Source organism: Sciurus vulgaris, assembly GCF_902686455.1.
Source record: "Sciurus vulgaris genome assembly, chromosome: 14".
Taxonomy (NCBI): Eukaryota; Metazoa; Chordata; class Mammalia; order Rodentia; family Sciuridae; genus Sciurus; species Sciurus vulgaris.
In genome coordinates this window covers 25,262,741-25,280,366 of record NC_136475.1, presented here as the reverse complement: position 1 = coordinate 25,280,366, position 17,626 = coordinate 25,262,741, and the positions used below count along the sequence as shown (strand labels likewise).

The 17,626-nt window shown below is 40.5% G+C and overlaps 1 protein-coding gene across 1 annotated transcript in view; it reads right to left on the bottom strand.

Annotated features, from left to right (window-relative positions):
- Window positions 1–17,626, bottom strand: part of LOC306644190 (anthrax toxin receptor 1-like) — an 86,264-nt gene that overhangs the window by 57,988 nt on the left and 10,650 nt on the right. The window contains exon 2 of the mRNA XM_079110882.1: window positions 408–479. Within this exon, the coding sequence (XP_078967008.1) occupies window positions 408–479 (72 nt within the window). The remainder of the gene's footprint in view (window positions 1–407; window positions 480–17,626) is intronic.

Below are 17,626 nucleotides of genomic sequence, written 5' to 3'. Positions count from 1 at the left end.
TAGGAAAAACAGGAAAGCTGTGGGCAAACTGAGATGAGTAGCTTATCCTACACCCGATACACCCTACATACAAGTCCACTAGAAGGTGCTAGTTCCTTCTGCATGAAGCACTGTATAGGAAAAATGTTAACGGTCTTTTAATGAGAATATATTATTCAACAACAGAGAAAAAACATTAAAATTTTGGTTTCATAACTGAATCTGGCTCCTCCTGAAAACACTAAGCCATAGTTACTCTAAAAAATGGTGTAGATCAAAACAAGTTGTCCCTGGTCCAAGACTTGAGAGTTCACCTCTGTCTAAAAGCATCCTCAGAGTGGTTAGGAGTTTGCACAGCAGCAAACATGAACTGATTTTACTCACGGCAGAGAGTAAAACCAGAGAAGCAAATGCACCGCATATCTCACCTGATGAATTTATGAGCCAGCTGTTCCACAAAGTAGTAGATCTCATTCCAATGGTGCAGCACACTTCCCGACCTAGGAAGACAAGAGCAGGTGTTGCTTGATTTAGGCATTCATTTGTCTTTGCCTCGTACTATTTCTCTTCATATTCTATCATTTCACATTCGGCTTACCCATTAATGGAGCTTGCTACCTGAGACTTTGGTAGCTTTGGAAATTCTTTGAAAGCCTGTTTAGACTTACTGTTAGAGTGCTTAACATTTTTGTTCAAGAACTCCCCCAACTCCATCTCCACCGTTCCCACTGCTATTCCACAAACTGATGCATTTTTCATACACACACTGAAAAACACCCAACCACACAAAAACATTGGGCCCACTTAGATTCACAGATTAGTTCCAAATTTTTACAAAATGGTTATTTTTGTGCTATTTAAATTATTTCCCTGATGAGGAAAGAAAAGTTATTCCAGTTCTTTTAAGTGAAACCAACACAGAGAAAACAAAGATAAACAAACTCCCAAGAGTCCAACTTCATTTGTAAATATAGATGTGAAATCCTCAAATAAAATATTAGCCTGGAATCCAAAAAAATCATTAATTAACTGATAGAGATCTGTCTTTTCAGGAAGGTACAGACCGTCCAACATTTAAGGACATCTAATGAGTTATCATATTGTAAACAAAAGAAAACTTACTCAGCTTTTCATTATATTAAAAAGGAATTCTCTTGCTGAAAAGAGGGAATCTGTTTCTCCAGAACATTTGGGATCAAAGGATTTTAGATCTGGAAAGGGGCTTTATTTCCTTAATCTGACAGTTATTTCACTATTACCATTACCTAGCACTTTGATTTAGCTCCTATGTGTTTTCTTTTCTTTCTTTCTTTTTCTTTTTTTTTCTTTAAGGTACTAGGGATTGAGCTCAGGGAAACTGGACCACTGAGCCACATCTGCAGCCCTAGTTTCTATTTTCTTCAGAGACAGGGTCTCACTGAGTTCCTTGGAGCCTTGCTAAGTTGCTGAGGCTGACTTCGAACTTGCGATCCTCCTGCCTCAGCCTCTGGAGCCACTGGGATTATAGGCGTGTGCAACCGTGCCCGGCTCCTATCTGTTTTCTACAGTGCTTACACTCAGTCTGCTACGATGAGTTCATATTAATTTTTCTCTTCAAACCCACTCCTTCCTGTTGCTGAGATGCCTCCTCCTTTCACCTACTGGTCTGTGTCAGCTGAGCGCCGAATCTCTGCCTGCTATCTAATAATGGCTGAGTTCAGACTTTGCTCTACTACTCTGCTTCAAACCTTTCCCACTAGTTTTTGATCCCCTTTTTTACTCACCCATTTGCAATATTTTCCGCAGTTATTTGTTGCTATGTTTTCCTTGTCACAAACTATTTCATAGACATTTAAGAGGAATATGGGCAAAGTGGATTTTATGTCATTCTTTCCTAAGAATTCCCATTTTGATTGGCTCTGGATCGCTATGAGGAGAATGATTTTTCTCTGTCTCAGATCCAGAATGATAGACTTTTTTTTCCTACCTGAAAAAAGAGGTGACCCACTATGTTATGGTCATATAATTAAAGACTCCCTTACGCTAAGGATGTCTCACTTTCCCCAAGTTAACCTATAACATCAATTCTAGGGAAAATAACTGAAAGAAATTTTTTAAGTTTGTGAAACTTAAAAACTGATTGTAAAATGAAATGAAGATTAAAGGTCTAAAGTAATCAAGATGATTCTGGAAAAGAAGAAGAAGGTGAGAGGGCTTTCCCTATCACATATAATGACCCTTGTGTACCTGGCACAGGACATAACACGAGAGTGAATGGAATAGCACAGGAAGCCTGCTGTGGTTCAGATCTGGAATGTCACCAAAGGTCCATGTGTTGAAGACTGATCCTCAATGTGGTGCTACTGGGAGAGGGTAGAGCCTTTAAGAGTTGGGGTCCAGTGGGAGATATTAGGTCACTGGGGACATGCCCTGGAAGAGGACTGTGGGACTCTGGCCTCATCCTCCTCTTTCTTTGCTTCCTTGCTCCTGCCATGATACACTGCCACACCACTGGTCCAAAAGGAAGGGGTCCTGACAATGGGCTGAAACCTCCAACACTGAACCAAAATAAACCTTTTCTGTTTATAAGCTAATTTTCTCAGATATTTGTTACAGAAACAGAAAGTTGACTGATAGAGCCCAAATCTCAACCTGTGTGTGATCTGGCTCTAAAGGAAGAGAGAGATTCAGATTGAGGGAAAATAAACCCCTTAGCACAAGATTCTATGACAAATAGGTTTCCTTAAAATTAAAAAAAAAAAAAAGTTAGATTGCTATTTCCTACCAAATGTAACCCTAGATATATTTGATATCTAATGGAAAAACCAAAAAATTAAATCTGTGAGAATTATAGATTATTCTTATGCCCTCAGATCAGTGCAGGGATTCTTAAAGTAGAAATGGAAGTTAAAAATTGTTTCTTAATAAAATAATTATATAGATTGCTGGAAGTTCCTAAATTTCTGAATGATAAAAAGATATCATAAACATGTTAAAAGACAAGAAAATAATGAAAGATGTTTGTATAAAAAACAAAAGATGGTAAATCAGTATATGAAAAATATTCAACTCCTCTAGTAAATATAGAAATGCATAAACAATAGTGAAATACCACTTTACATCATTCAGACTGGCAAAAATGTCTGACAATATTCAGTGTTGGTGAGAAAATAGGCTAAATAGGAATGTTCTTACATTGCTGGTAGACATGGGAATTTTTTTGGGGGGGAGGGGCGGTGCTAGGGATTGAACCCAGGGCCTTGTGCTTACAAGGCAAGCACTCTACCAACTGAGCTAACTCCCCAGCCCCTAGACATGGGAATTGATGTAACCACTTTGGAGAGCCATTTCGGAAAGTGAGGTTCAATGTAAGCATTTCCTAAGACCAGCAACTCTGTTTCTAGGTTTATCATCTCTGCTGCAAATAAGAATGTGTACAGGATCCTGTGTAATTGTAATGACTGCTGCACTGTTTGTCAGAGAAGTATTATAAGTGACCTCAACTTTTGGAGGAAAGAATGCTGGGAACTGGACCCTTGCTGTCACACATGCTAGGAAAGTGCTCTTCTGCTGAGTTTCATCCCCAGTCCTTTTACAAATTTTATCTTGAGACAGGCTTTTGCTAAATTGCCCTGGCTGGCCATGAACTTGTGATCCTCCTGGCTCAGCCACCTGAGTAGCTGGGATTACAGGCATTGTAAATGACCTCAATCTCCATCAACAAGTAATTTGTGAATATTCACACACACACACACACACACTGCACATTTCTTTTTAAAAAAGCTAAAACAAATGTGAAAATCTGTTACTATTTGCTCATTTTATATAGAGAACTCATGGATATTTATTATATTATTTGTTTTTTGAAGAACATAAATTGTTCTAAAATTTTACAAAGAACTCTGCACACAGAGTGAAAATGCAGGGATCTAGTCTTGGGTCCTCCCACATATAAGAGGTATGCATTAAAATTCTATTTTCATGTGCTGATCTTAAACCCTACTTCATCCAATTTGAGATAGTATTTGGCATAACCAGGGAATGTATACTGAAGATTTCATACTTTTCAAGTTGCAAACGTAATTTATTTATTGCCTAGCAATATTCTTGAACTGCCAAGGGGCACAGAGGCATAAGAAAGGGTGCTTTCTCTAAAAGAAACCCTCAATGTTAAAATGGCACATGTCGTGACAAGTACTGTTGAGGTCTGTGCTTTTGGAACAGAGAAAAAGGAATGGCTTGCTGTGCCTGTGTAGGCTCTTAAGAGGGGATGGTCTTTGATCTGGATTTTGAAGGATGGCGTGAGTTGAGGAAGACGAGGGGAGAGAGAGCACCCTCGGGAAACACTGAGGTGGGCCAGGCCAGGCTGTGCTGGGCAGGAGCAAGCAGTTTCATGTGGCAGCACCGTGGAGCCCATGGAAGAGGGTGTGAGGTGTTGGGGGAGATGGGACAGGTGTCAGGGAGAGGAGGAGCTACAGGAACCTCTCTTGTTAAAAGTAACCTTTGTGGTTCCCTTCTCGTAGCCTTTATGTCATCTGTTTGGGACACTCCTTATCCCCACTGGCACACTCCTGCTCATTCTCTAAGACTTGGCTTAGTCCCACCTGCTGCTTTGGACCAACTGAGAGGACTTCCTGCGCCTGCCTCGGGTTCCTGGGGCACCACCATCTGACTGCGATCACTTTTTCCCAAGCTCCTCTCAGAGGACCTTAGAGAAATTTGCCTTCTCAGCATCTCCCTGTTTGTTGAGAGCAAGAGAGAAGAACATGGAAAGAAAATGCCTCTATTACTTATAGAAACCTCCTGCTCTTCTGCCACCCTGTTGGCCAACAGGTGAACATCACCTGTCCCACCCTGGCTTGAATAAGCGACCTGGGTTTGGGATTCAGATGGCTCCAGCCATTCCTGTGACCCTCTGTGAACCTAAGGAGCCTTCCCATTGATCCATGGTGACTGGGTCTGCCTGACCATCAACAATGGCTTCAATAAACAATGGCTGCTGGGAGTCTCCCAGCAGCTCACCAGAAATGCACATTTAGCCTTGGCTTTTAAAACTTTAGAAACCGTTTCGTCAGGACCTCAATTATCCTCTTGAACAGGATTCACTTATACGCTTTGAATCGCTAAGACTGGTCCTGGTGGCTCTTCTTCAGCCATTGGGCAGATGCTCTGATCCTGGGGGTGCTAGTTGAGAGTATAGCAGGTGTGGCCCCACACTGTCCGGGTGCCTGAGAAGACTGTCTAGCAGCCATAGTCAAATCCAGAATTCTACATGTCCTTTGCACAGGAATTAAGAGATTTCCTTGGACCAGATCCATACTTGCTTCTGAAATGCAATGCTGTTTTTTGGTCTACATTAACAGAATGTGAAATTTCTGAACTTTTGGTCACTAAGGAGTAGGGTAAGATGCTAAGGATAAATGGGAATTCCCACACCTCCTCTCCCTGTGACTATTTCATCACCAGTAGATGTTCTGCAGTGAGTAAATTGTGCTGGGAGGGACACAAATGAAACGGAAACTTGAACTAAAATTGGGACACTATTCCTGCCTGGCTGCCTAAGGAGCAGGGGTATGAAGTAAATCCTTATTTGGATTGCTACTTCTTAATTCTTAAGGATTGGCCCTATTTTACAGTCACACATCAATTCACATTCCTTGACTTCTTCACCTGAAGAAAAGTCACACTTTGTCTTAGAACACTTCATTTTCACTATTCTATTCAGCTGACATGTAAAATTTGTATAATTCCAATATTCACCTGATTTGTTGGTGCTAGGTATAGAGGAAGATCTAAAAACCTATCCTGGATTTTTTTTTTTTTAATCTGGGGTCATCAAAACCTTTCCTTCTAATGGGCGGGTGCTAGATTTTCTCAAGAAGAAAATGGAAGTTTTGATGCGACCTGGAGGCAGGATAGGAGGGACAGGCCTGCTTCTCCATCTCATCCCTGCTAACAGCTGCCGGTCATTGCTGGGGTTTGCTGTTTCATACATACACACACATGTGTAAGCGATCATTCCTTACATAATTACCTATGCCTTCACCAAAATATATTCCCTTATGCCATATTTGAGATGTACATGGCCTGCTTTCTCAGGCATCAAAGTTCATCCTCTGGACCTCTGGAAAATACACATGGGAACCCCATTTGAGTTGCTGCCCCTTTCCCATGGTGATGGGCATGCTGGGACTTTGTCTTAAGTCTGAACTTTCTGCTGCAATATGCTTGTCTCTCTTGGCTTTTGCCTTGTGAATGACTTTGTGGTTTGGAAACTGCCCCAGGGGCCATTCCCAGAATAATCAACTCTGGGTAATTCAGACCCTTGGCTTCTTCTCCACCCCAAGGACCTAAGTGGAGTCCTTGTCACAGCTGGGAGAAGCCAGATATTGGTTGGAGAAACACCGGTGAATGAACCTAATTCCAGCTTCTCTCCATTCTGCAGTATATAAAACATCTCCTTTATCATGCCAGCCTGTTTAAGAGTTAAATGACTTTAAATTCTAGCCATGGAGTCCCAATAGTATATTCAGACAGTATGGACTCCCAGACATTGTTGTCCAAAGCTGGTAGATAGAAACAAAAAATTCCAAGTTCAAATACAAATAGGACTCGAAATGTTCTGTTGGACTCAGTTGTGGATATTTTTCTTTCCAGAAATGCTTTTAACACATAATTGCTGAGTAAACTACAGTCCCAGAGAGCGGCAGTGCCACGTTCTAGAAATCGGTGAATGTGAAAGGTCTCCGAATTTTGGCTTCGTTAAATTCTAACTCAAATGCAGTTCTAGTGCCCAAAGACTGTCATCTTGATATTAGGAGGGTGTGGAAGTTACAGACTCCCTCTTGGGATTTTGTGCACTAAGTCAATATTCAATTCAATACTCAAGGTCAGAGTCATTGCCCTCTCATTGCCTGTCTTCTGACGTGGCTTTGCAAAAGAGCTCACCACCTAGGGGAGAGAGAGCTGCAAGTCCTCACTACTGGTCCCTGAGGAGGATCCCTGCTGGGGACAATGCCAGAGTTTCTTATTTATTTTTGTTTTGCTGTGCTCTCTCCAGTGTTTGGAACACAGTGAGAAGTCAAGAAAGTTTGGTGACATGGTACTCACTGTGTGTTCCCAGTGAGGAATTTTTCGTGGAACCCAGCATTGTGTTCAATTACTTCCAAGAGTCTAATATGCAAAGAGTAGGAGCAAAATAAGAACCCCAAGTTTTATTCAGATTTGTTTTCTGAACAAAAAAAAAAAATGCATTCTTCTATGTTTATGAGAGTTTCCAAACCTCCCTGTGGTTTAGCGCCTCAGAAAACACAGGCTCTTTCCATTAGCCACACATACAACCAGAGTCAGGACTAAATGGGCCAAACTGGCTTGAAATTGTCCCCCTTTCTTTTGCATAGAGATGAGAATATAATGAAAGGGGAAAAGAAGGCTTGCAGTTGCAACCATCACCCAGAGTCTCGTAATCCAGAAAAGCAGAATAGCTCTAAGGGTGGAAAGTATAAAATTGTCTGTCGCCTGCCTGCTTTTCCTTAGCCCCACCCAGCTGAAGTCACTTAATGACCTCAGTGAACCACGCCGGTTCCCAGCCAAACCAGGAAGGCCATGGTCAAAGCAGCAGCCTTGGTACCACTAGGTGGGACCCACAATTAGTTCAGAGACGAGACGCTGAACCCATCTGCTAGTGTGTCCCCCTTCCCGGCTTCCTCCTTGGCCTTCTCCTTCCTCTTGGCCTCACACTGCACCCTAAGTGGCTGGAGCCCTAAACCGGCTCACGCCTTCAGCCTTTGTCCTCCTATTACTGTCTGGGGTCACAGCCAAGCATTCCTCCTGCTCACAGAGGTTGACCTTGACTTTTGCCTCCATTCCAACTTCTTCAGATACCATTCCAGCCCCAAATCTACTCTCTGAGCACTGTACTCTGAGTTTGGGACCACCCATCTGCTCTTTCCTGTGTTGTGCAGACCCCATCCCCGGATGACCAGCCCCACCCTTCTGACTTGTGATGAATTTCATCAGTGAGTCCATCTAACTGACGGCTTTGAAAACAATGACTTCTAAACTTCAGAATGCAATCTATTAGTGAGTTGGGAAATCAGTTTGGTGGGCTATTGCCAACATTAAAAAATAATAATAATAAAATTGAAATATGAGAATATATATTGCATACAGTTAACAGAAAGCAATGTTGCATGAAAATTTTGGTCAATTTGGTCAATTATGTGCATCACATACGTACTGCATTAAGATGTAAAATGTATTTTTTTCTGTGAGTCAAAATCAAAATGGTAGTATAACAAAATATTTATTTCTTTATCCCCACTCTGCCTTTTCCACACACACACACACACACACACACACACACACACACACAAAGCAGGACAAGCCTAAAAACATTTTCTAAAATCAACTACTGGTACTCTTGGTGCAAATTCAATATAAAAGAAGGATAGAATGAATCTGACATTATTACCCTATGTACATATATGATTATACGACTGGTGTGATTCTAGATCATGTACAAACAGAAGGATGAGAAATTGTCCTCCATTTATGCACGATGTGTCAAAGTGCATTCTACTGTCATGTATAATTAATTAGAACAAATTTTAAAAAAAGAACACAGACAATGGGTTAGTTGCCCAAAAGATATTTCCCATAATGGACAGCTCAGTGATGACTCATTTCTCATACTCTCCAGATTCAGAGATGAGGCCACAAGAGCCACTCTGCATCCCTTCAAAGGGTACAAAGGGAATGAACCAAGGCATCCAAATGAGAATGGCTGTGGATATTGTCACCTGGGAGGAAGTGACTCCGAATGAGGGCACCACAGGAGCGGACTTTAAAATACTGTATTACTAGAGCAACATGTTCATTGTTAGAAATGGGAACAAGAGGACAAGCAAAGAACAGAAAATGAAAATCACTTATCATCCTACATTACAGGTATAATCACTGCCCACACTGAAGTGACCCGTTTCCAGACTTTTCCCCCAAGCATGGATCCTTTGCCTACTTATAGGTTATGGTTCCTGTTCTTTTCACCTGTTGGTATGGTTAATGAACACAACTTTAATTTTCATTAAATAATGTTCCCCAGCATCCTTTCCAACATCTGCCTTTTCTCCATGTTAAACATAATTATTATTAATTTCTTTTTGTACACTGGGTGGCTTTTATAACAGCATATATGATGAACACTTTTGTTACTATCTTTTTATATATATAAGAGGGAATACTTCAACGTTTTTACTGTGCTCTTTTTCTCTGGCATTTGTACAGAAAGTGACCTAATACACCACAGTCAGTCCAAGGCATCCATCTGCCAGGGACTACAGTGGAGGGGTGGGGGATTGGCTGTTCCCAGCAGTGATGCAAAGATGAAAAAGCTAATATTTGAGATTTAAAATGTGATTTTTGCAGCAAGATATGTGGTTTGGAAACAAGATTTTGTCCAAAGGGAGATTTTTTTTTTTCTTCTGAATTCTTTTAGCTAAAGGAAGATGACCGAGGCATAGAAAGTTCTCAACTCTCCCTTCTGTTCCTTGAGAATTATGAAGTGAGAGTGGGGCAGATGCCAAGAAGGGGAGATTCATGTCTGAGTCTCAGGGAGGCAACTGTCCTACGGACTGTGCCCACGTCAAGGTAAACAGACCACGTGGTGAGGTGGCAGAAGAGGGACCAAATGAATTCATTATAGTTTTAATTGAATGTGTTTAATTATAAGCCATGGATGTGCATTTATTATTCCTTTGAGTTTCTTTGTATTGGTTAGAACTGGCTACGTAATTTGCAGAATCCAGTGTAAAGTGAACATGCAGGGCCCCTTTGAAAAGTATTGAGAATTTCAGGATGGTTCCAGCAGACCATTAAGTCAAATGCTTTGTAAATGAGCGGTCCTGGGTGACCCGACAGGCCTACACCCATGAAGCTAACCCTGGTAGCATTATTTTCTGCCCATTTTCTATTGAGTTAAGGGTTCTCAGCCCAGGATTCAGAGAACTTTTTCTCTAAAGGGACAGACTGTAAATATTTTAGGCTGATGAGGGCGGGCCTATGGTCTCCATGGCAACTATTCAGCTGTTCTTTTGCAGCACAAAAGCAGCCATTGACAGTACAAGAACAAATGAATGTGGTTATGCTACAATTTTATTTACAAAAACGGGCTGCAGGCCATAGTTTGCCAATCTCTGTTCCAGACAGTCACTTTCACTGTCTTGTTTTTTGCTGTTCTTATATCCACTCTCCTGTCTTTCTCATGACAATTTAATAAAAAAAAAAAACCTATATTTCCCCCCCTGATAACTGAGGCTTTAATGTACTTCGTCCCTCATTTCCTGTTATTTATTGCTGAGAATGTGAACTGGAAAAAATTGTGCCTTGGGATATACATGGAAGCATTCTTTGTGACCTGATAAATATTTCATGGGCATTTGAAAGGAAAGTTTATTCTCTGAGGGGCATAGGGTTCAAAATATATTTATTAAATCAGTCTGATTAATTATTATTCATATCTTCCTTGTCCCTGGAACGAGGAAGTATTCAGACAGATGTCTTTCAGATTCTGCTGAGATAATGTGGTTTTCATCTTCGGCAGTCAAAATAAATGTGAGTTATCTTAAAATATTTTCTAAATATTGAAGCAGGCATGCATTTCTAGGATAAATTTTACTTGATTTTAATATAGTATTCTTTTAGTACACTGTTAGTTTTGTTTGAAATGTATTTAATTTAGGATTGAAAGTTTTTATTCAAAAGTCAGGAGGAAGTTTTGCCTGTGAACATACTGTCTTTGGCAGATATTGACATCTAATATATGCTAGCTTCCTAAAATAAACTGAGAAATGCTCTATCTTTTCCTGTTCCTTGAAGATGTCTTAGAACGTTCCATGAAATTGACTGGTCTGGAATTGAAGGATCTCCTCACCAGGATAAGTCAGTCACCCTCAAACACCCAGATTCTACTGGTGAGGGAAAGGCAAAATCTAAAAGGGGAAATCTTAACTAAGGGGATGTCTAGAAATAACAAGATTGGGTGATTATTACTACTGTTGTTCTGAATTTGGGGACTTAGGAGTTGAACTCAGGAGGAGTTTGGGAGCTACAAATAAACTACATATTCCTGTATGTATGCATGTAATAGCAATTGTTTTTTTTTTTTTGCTATCCTGCATAAAAATTTTACATTTTATCTTTTGAAAATTCATTCTCTAAGTTTTGTATTTTGCTACATAATAACGACGATAACATTATTAAGACTTCTTAGCTTTTCTAGGGCTATTCCTTACTTCTGTTTCTTTCATACCATGTCTTTTTCTTATACTTTATTTCAAACATAATTTCCTTTTTGATAAACAATATTTTCAAGTATTTTATTCAGCAAGGTCCTGTGGATGGCATACATTATGAATTTTTGCATGTCTGAGAAACCCTGGCTAAGGAATTTAAAAACCATGTTTCACTCAAGACTAAAATTATTGAGGCTTTTTTAGCATTTAATGTTGTAGAGTTAAAAGAAAAAAGAAAGCCAATCAAATCTCATTTTCTTTTGTGGGAGAAGCCTCTTATTTTCCTTTTTGGAAGAATGGTAGATTTTTCCTATTTATCGATATAGGCATTTATTTAAGATTATGTAAATTGATCATTTTGAAAAATTAGTCTGAGTACTTCGTCATTTGGATCTGAAGACTCTGATCTTTCTGTAGCTCAGGAAGATTATCTCGTGTCATTATTATTTTCTGCAGTATTTCTCATAAAGGCTCTTTTCATAGAATTCTTGTTGCTATACATGAGATATTCTTTGTATTACTAAGTTCTTCCTTCATAATTTTAATCTCTGCATACCTCTGCTTAAGTTCTGGAAAAAGTTTCTCAAACTGCCTTCAGATGAACTAGATTCGATTTTTACAATATTCAATGGGGCAGTCATTGCTGCCAATGAATTTGAATATTCAGAAATAGTGTAGGCTTTTTCTCCTAAATCTTATTTTCAGTTTGTTCCTTTGTCACGACAGATTGCTCACGTGTGCTGAGGAGGTTATCAACTCAAAATTTACTGAAAATACTAATGAGACCTATATTTGCTGAAAAGATTCCATGGTCCATGGTCATTACCACTTCTTTTATGTCACAACTATTATAAATGTCTTTTTTAAACTTCATTCATTTTTTGGATAATCTCTTTATGAAAATAATCTGTACCCTCCTTTCTACAAGAATGTATCTCTTGGAAATGCTTTCATATTTTCTTCTCTTGCAAGTAACACTTGGGTAGGTACACCTGTTAGTCCATATAGCCACCAAAATAATTTTACCCATTATAAAAGATGAATTTTATCAATCCCATTTTCTCTCCACCTAACACTGCACAGCCTTTGTAGGTCATTGTTTTCTTCTCACTTATAAGATTCCTTTTTAGTCCTTAAAATTAAAAATGTACACCAGGAAACATTTTATTGTTTAGTCTCAATGAATAATTAGTTTAAACTGTTACTTGATGAGTCTATTCAGTCTGCATCTTCAGGCTTTTCTTAAATCAGAAAAGTTCTCTTTGAATGTTCTTCTAGACTATATTTCAGCAAAGAAAAATATCTAGTATTTTGGATATTGTTTTATCATTCCCTATGGATCATCTTCTCTCTCATCGCTTTCATTTCACCAAATCAGTTTCCTCTTCAAATTATGAGTATTTCTCAAACATGCCTTTATTATTTATGTCATTTTCTGTCATCTGCTCTTTACTGCTTCTCAGGGGACTTTAAAATCGGCCATATTATTTTATACTTCCTTAATTGTTCTAGGTTTCCTTGTCTTGTCACTTCATATTTTATCTCAATTTACAATTTCTTCCTTTTATTTAACTTTGCTGAAATCACTTATAAACTTCTCCAAGAACTTAATCTAGCGAACAGGCATGGGTCTTGATGACTAAGGTGAGCTTATGTTGTTTCATCAGTCAGGGGAGAATGGGGAACTGACCTTGATTATTTCTACAAAGGAACTTTATCCTTGCAAGGTTTAATTGTTTTGGAAATGGATTTACCACCCCAGCTTGCCATATGTAGGGCTATTTTTTTTTTTTTTTTTTTTTGGCGGAGTCTCTACCCCAGATTCCCATTGCACTCTACCTAGCCTCGTTCCTTATCCCCATTGTAGCTACATAATCAAAGACAGGACTCTCCCACCCTCCCGGAGGTCCAGGCTATGGGAGGGACTCAGCAATGCTGGACAGAGTCACTCACATGAAGATGCCCAGTGTCCACAGGTGCTGCCCCTGTGGTTTAACTTCCCCTTCTGCCATCAGGACAGCTGCTTCTATGTAATGAAGCACAGTAGCTACAGGGCTCCAAGGGGACGGTCCTGTCCCTCTTGTGTCCCACTCTTTATTTCAAACGTACTTCCAGATTTGCGACTGTTCTGGAAACTCCTTGAAAGTCTTTTTCTCCTTGTTTTTTTTTTTTTTACAACTTGGCCACAGAGTTGAAAGTAGCCTCTGACTGACCTTCAGACTCAGTCCACCACTTTTAATTTTAATTTCTTTTAAGTGTTTTGATGTCAGTGCCACCATCCTATGGGTGTGATAATGGCTTCTCCGGACACTTCCTAAGACCTTCTCTTTGGGGAGGATGGGTGAGTTATTTCAGCTAAAACATTTTCTTAGTTCTTATCTTGCTGGACCGAGTTAGAGTGTGCCCTTTATTGATTCAGCCAGCTGATATTTGAATACCCAGTATGTTCTTGGGACTTTACGAAGATTAATAATCACAACACTTTCCACGTATTGAGTACTCACTAAGCAGCAGGCACTGCGCCAGGGACTCTGTATTCACTGCCATGTCATCATCACAGTGAGCACTTCCAACGTGGCCAGCTTTGTTCTGAGCAAGACTCTATGTAATACAAACTACTGTTACCCTTTTTACAGATGAGGAAACTTAAGTCCACAGAAAAGCTAAGTAACACACTCAAGGGCACACAGCTATTAAGCGGTAGGCTTGGGATTTGAACTCTGGCAGTTTAGTCTTGGAGTTCAGACTCTTGGTCCAAACACTGCTCAGGAAGTGTTGCTGATGTGTAATCCGGTGCTCCTAACCACTGTGCAATGCTGCCTCCCCATGGAGGGGTCAGGAAATATACAATTACCTTTCAGTGTTAGGTCTCAGATAGTGATCACTACCTGAGAATTTTCACTAATTGTTATGGGAATTTGGGAGTGGGGATTCCAGGAAAGGTTTAAAACTGGCCACTTAAATGAAATTGGGAGTGCTGACCTGGCTGTCCATTTTAATGGAACAAAGTGTACAAAGTGCCTTCAATCCTCTTCCCCTATGTTTCTTTGATATTATCTTGTACGACAGTTAATAATTAGGAAGATCATTTAACTTAAAATTCAAATGGAGATCCTTCTGAGAGTTAAAGAGATCATTGTTAATTACTCTGGGACAACAAGAATAGACCATGACTGTCATGGGCAAATCAGGGTGTTCAAAACTCCTGTTAACAATGATCTTTATATCCCACCTTTATTTATGCTTAGTACAATCCACTGGACTCCCGTGTATCTTTTTACCTTATATTGCTTACTATGGATCTGTTGAATACTTACACTCAGGATACTTCACTCCTCTCTTATTTTCTATATAATTTCTGAAAACCTATTATTTTCATTATTTTTATGTAGTGGGTGATGGCAGAATGGTTGATTCTGATCACAATCTTTATGCCATCAAGATGCTGGGAAAGCCTATTTCAGAGGGTTCCTACAGGTACTTATTAATCAGGGGTTCATCTTATCGCATATCTGAGGATGAGAAAAGAAGATAAGGTCACTGGAAGAAACACCGGAGGACAAACTCTAAAGGGTTTCTTATTTTTTAAATGTTTTTATTATTGCTCTATAGGTAAACATAATATGGGGTTCATTTTGACATAATCATGCATGCATGGAATAATTTGCTCCCTTTGAGTCCCCAGTACTTCTACTTTCCCTCCCATCATCCCTTCTTGGTTTCTCTTCCTTTGTCTTGCTCTCCATTTCTTGATAATGCCTCACTGCATTGCTTTTTATGGGATATGAGTTACGTGGGGCTGGGAAGTTCTGAACAGGGAAGGGATTTTGAATAAAGATGAAATGTAGGGAGGTGGCTCTTGTTCTTAACTACTTTTGGACCACAGGGAGCCCATGACTAATGATGGGAGGGGGCCAAGTACTAGCCATCTTGTCAAAGGATAAGTGGGCACCACCTAGGTAAGAATGGGAGCAGTGGTAAGGGATCACAGCCAATGGCAAGAAGAGGCATGGGTTAGTTGCAGAAACTGTATAATAGTTTTGTTGGAAATTGCAAAGGTGCAGGATGTGGTCAGAGATGGAACTGGGGAGACACACAGTGGTCCAAGCAATAAGGGTCTTGCATACTTTATTAAGAAGTTTATACTTTTCCTGAAAACGTTTCATACATGTTTAAAGGCCAAGAGGTGGGGCTTGGGGAAGATGGTGTTGAGCTTAGATTTGGGTTTTAAAAAGATCATTTGGTACCAGGGCCAAGTACACAAGGTATGGAGAGGGGTTAAGAAAGGAGAAACAGAGACCAGTTTTGAGAATGCTTCAGTGAACTGGGAAAACATGGTGGAGATAAGGCAAGGAGAAGCCAGAGAGAAATGATTAGTTTCCAAAATCATTTCAACTCAGCTTTAGAACGCAATGTGCTATATGAGCTTACTGTCTCTTCCTCTCCAACCCACCATGGTCTCCCCTGTTAATAACCGCTGGAACCCCTAATTTATCTGCTAAAAGCAAACTAGCCTATCCAGCCTGGCCCTACCACTCTGGTCTCACACCAGCCATTTGCACCTGGTCAGTTTCACCACACTCCCTGCTCCCTGTGCTCCTTTCCCTGGCTCCTGTGTCTCCTACCAAGCTCCTTCCCACCTCTGACCTTTGCACAGGTTTTCTTGCCCTTCTCCCCACCAGCCACCCATTTTATCTATTAATAGGCTTATCCCTTGGATCTTATCTAAAATCTCTCTCCCTTAGAGAGCTGCTCAGACTGGATCAAGTTTCCCAAAGCTCCTCACTTTTCCTTCAGGGCACTTAACCTACTTGATAATTATATATTTACATGCACTATCTTATTATCATCTGTCTCCCTAATTGGTCCATGCATCCTAAGGGAAAGAACGGTATCTGAGCCCGGATTACTTCACCTCCGACTAGCACACCCTACCACAGGATACCCAATCAACAGACTGGACTCCAGGCTCCTGATCGGTGGTGACCTGGCTCTGCCTCGAACTCTGAATAATCAGGAGGACATCAGTATGGGTACTCACAAATAAGATGTTTAAAAGTTGTCCAGTAGGACAGTCTAAAATCTCCAATAGTGATAACTCCTAATTTTCACCGTTTCAGCCCATAACATGGGAAATCTCAGTTGCTGGGATAATGCCACTTATTGAAACAACCACTCTGGTACAGTTGGAATATTTGTGTCCCTTCTAAAGTTCGTGTTGAAGCTTCATCTCCAGTGCAGTAGTATTAAGGGAAGGCTTTGAGGTGGAGATTCCATCATGAGGGCTCCTCCTTTGTGATCAGGATACAGGCCCTTATTTAAAAACATAAATAAATAAAGCTTCACACAGCAGTCAGCCTTCTGTCCTTCCATCCTCTCCTCCATGCAAGGACATGGCCTTTAAGGCACCATGAAAGCAAATATAAGGCCCTCACCAGACACCAAACCGCTAGCACCTTCATCTTGGTGCTACCCACCCTCCAGAACTGTGAGAAATACATTTCTATTATTTATGGGGAAAAAGAGAGAGAGAGAGAAGCCAGAGAATGGGTTCCCCAGGGCAGCTGTGGGAGGAGACCTGCTCAGGCCTTACAGCGTATGAGAAAGGAGTACTGTCCCGGTTCACGGTGCCACCACGATAAGGAACAGAAGAGGACAGGACTGCAGGCTGACACTCCTAGAGGAGTGTCCTTATCCCTGCGGGTACCGTGGTACGATTCTACGCTGGATCCTTCCCCCCACCGCTCTGACTGCTTCTCCTCAGCTCTGATTAATGAAGTTTCTTCTTTTGCCCAGGCAACTTCTGATGGCAATTTCTCTGGGTTGGACCTTGGCCATCTTCCTCTTCAAACTCCGTCTCTTCTTGACATTTTAAAATCCTGATAATATCTTGATATCACTTATTAGCCACACCCACGTTTTCGACCACTGCCCTTGGGCGGACAACATCCAAGTCTTCATCTTCAGTTCCAACATACCGATCCCGCCGCCTACTCAATGTCTCCACCCAAACGTCCTGCATGTTCAGACTCGGCACGTCCATGCCAAGCTCCTCTATCCTTCTGAAACAAGCTCCTTACTGCCCCACGCCATCCTCCCCCATTTGCTCACAGTAAGTTGCTCAAGTCCTGTTACTACTCTGTATAAAAGCACTCCCAATTTCATTTATTCTTTTTTCCTCACCCCCACTATAAGAAGAGGTGATATATATATATATATATATATCATATATATATATATATACATACATATATACGCGTGGGCGCACACACACACACACACACACACACACACACACACACGTCCTTACAAATTTGTATCCCAAAACATATTGTTGATGGGATAAAATCCAAACTCTTTCCAGAATCTTTCCCTGT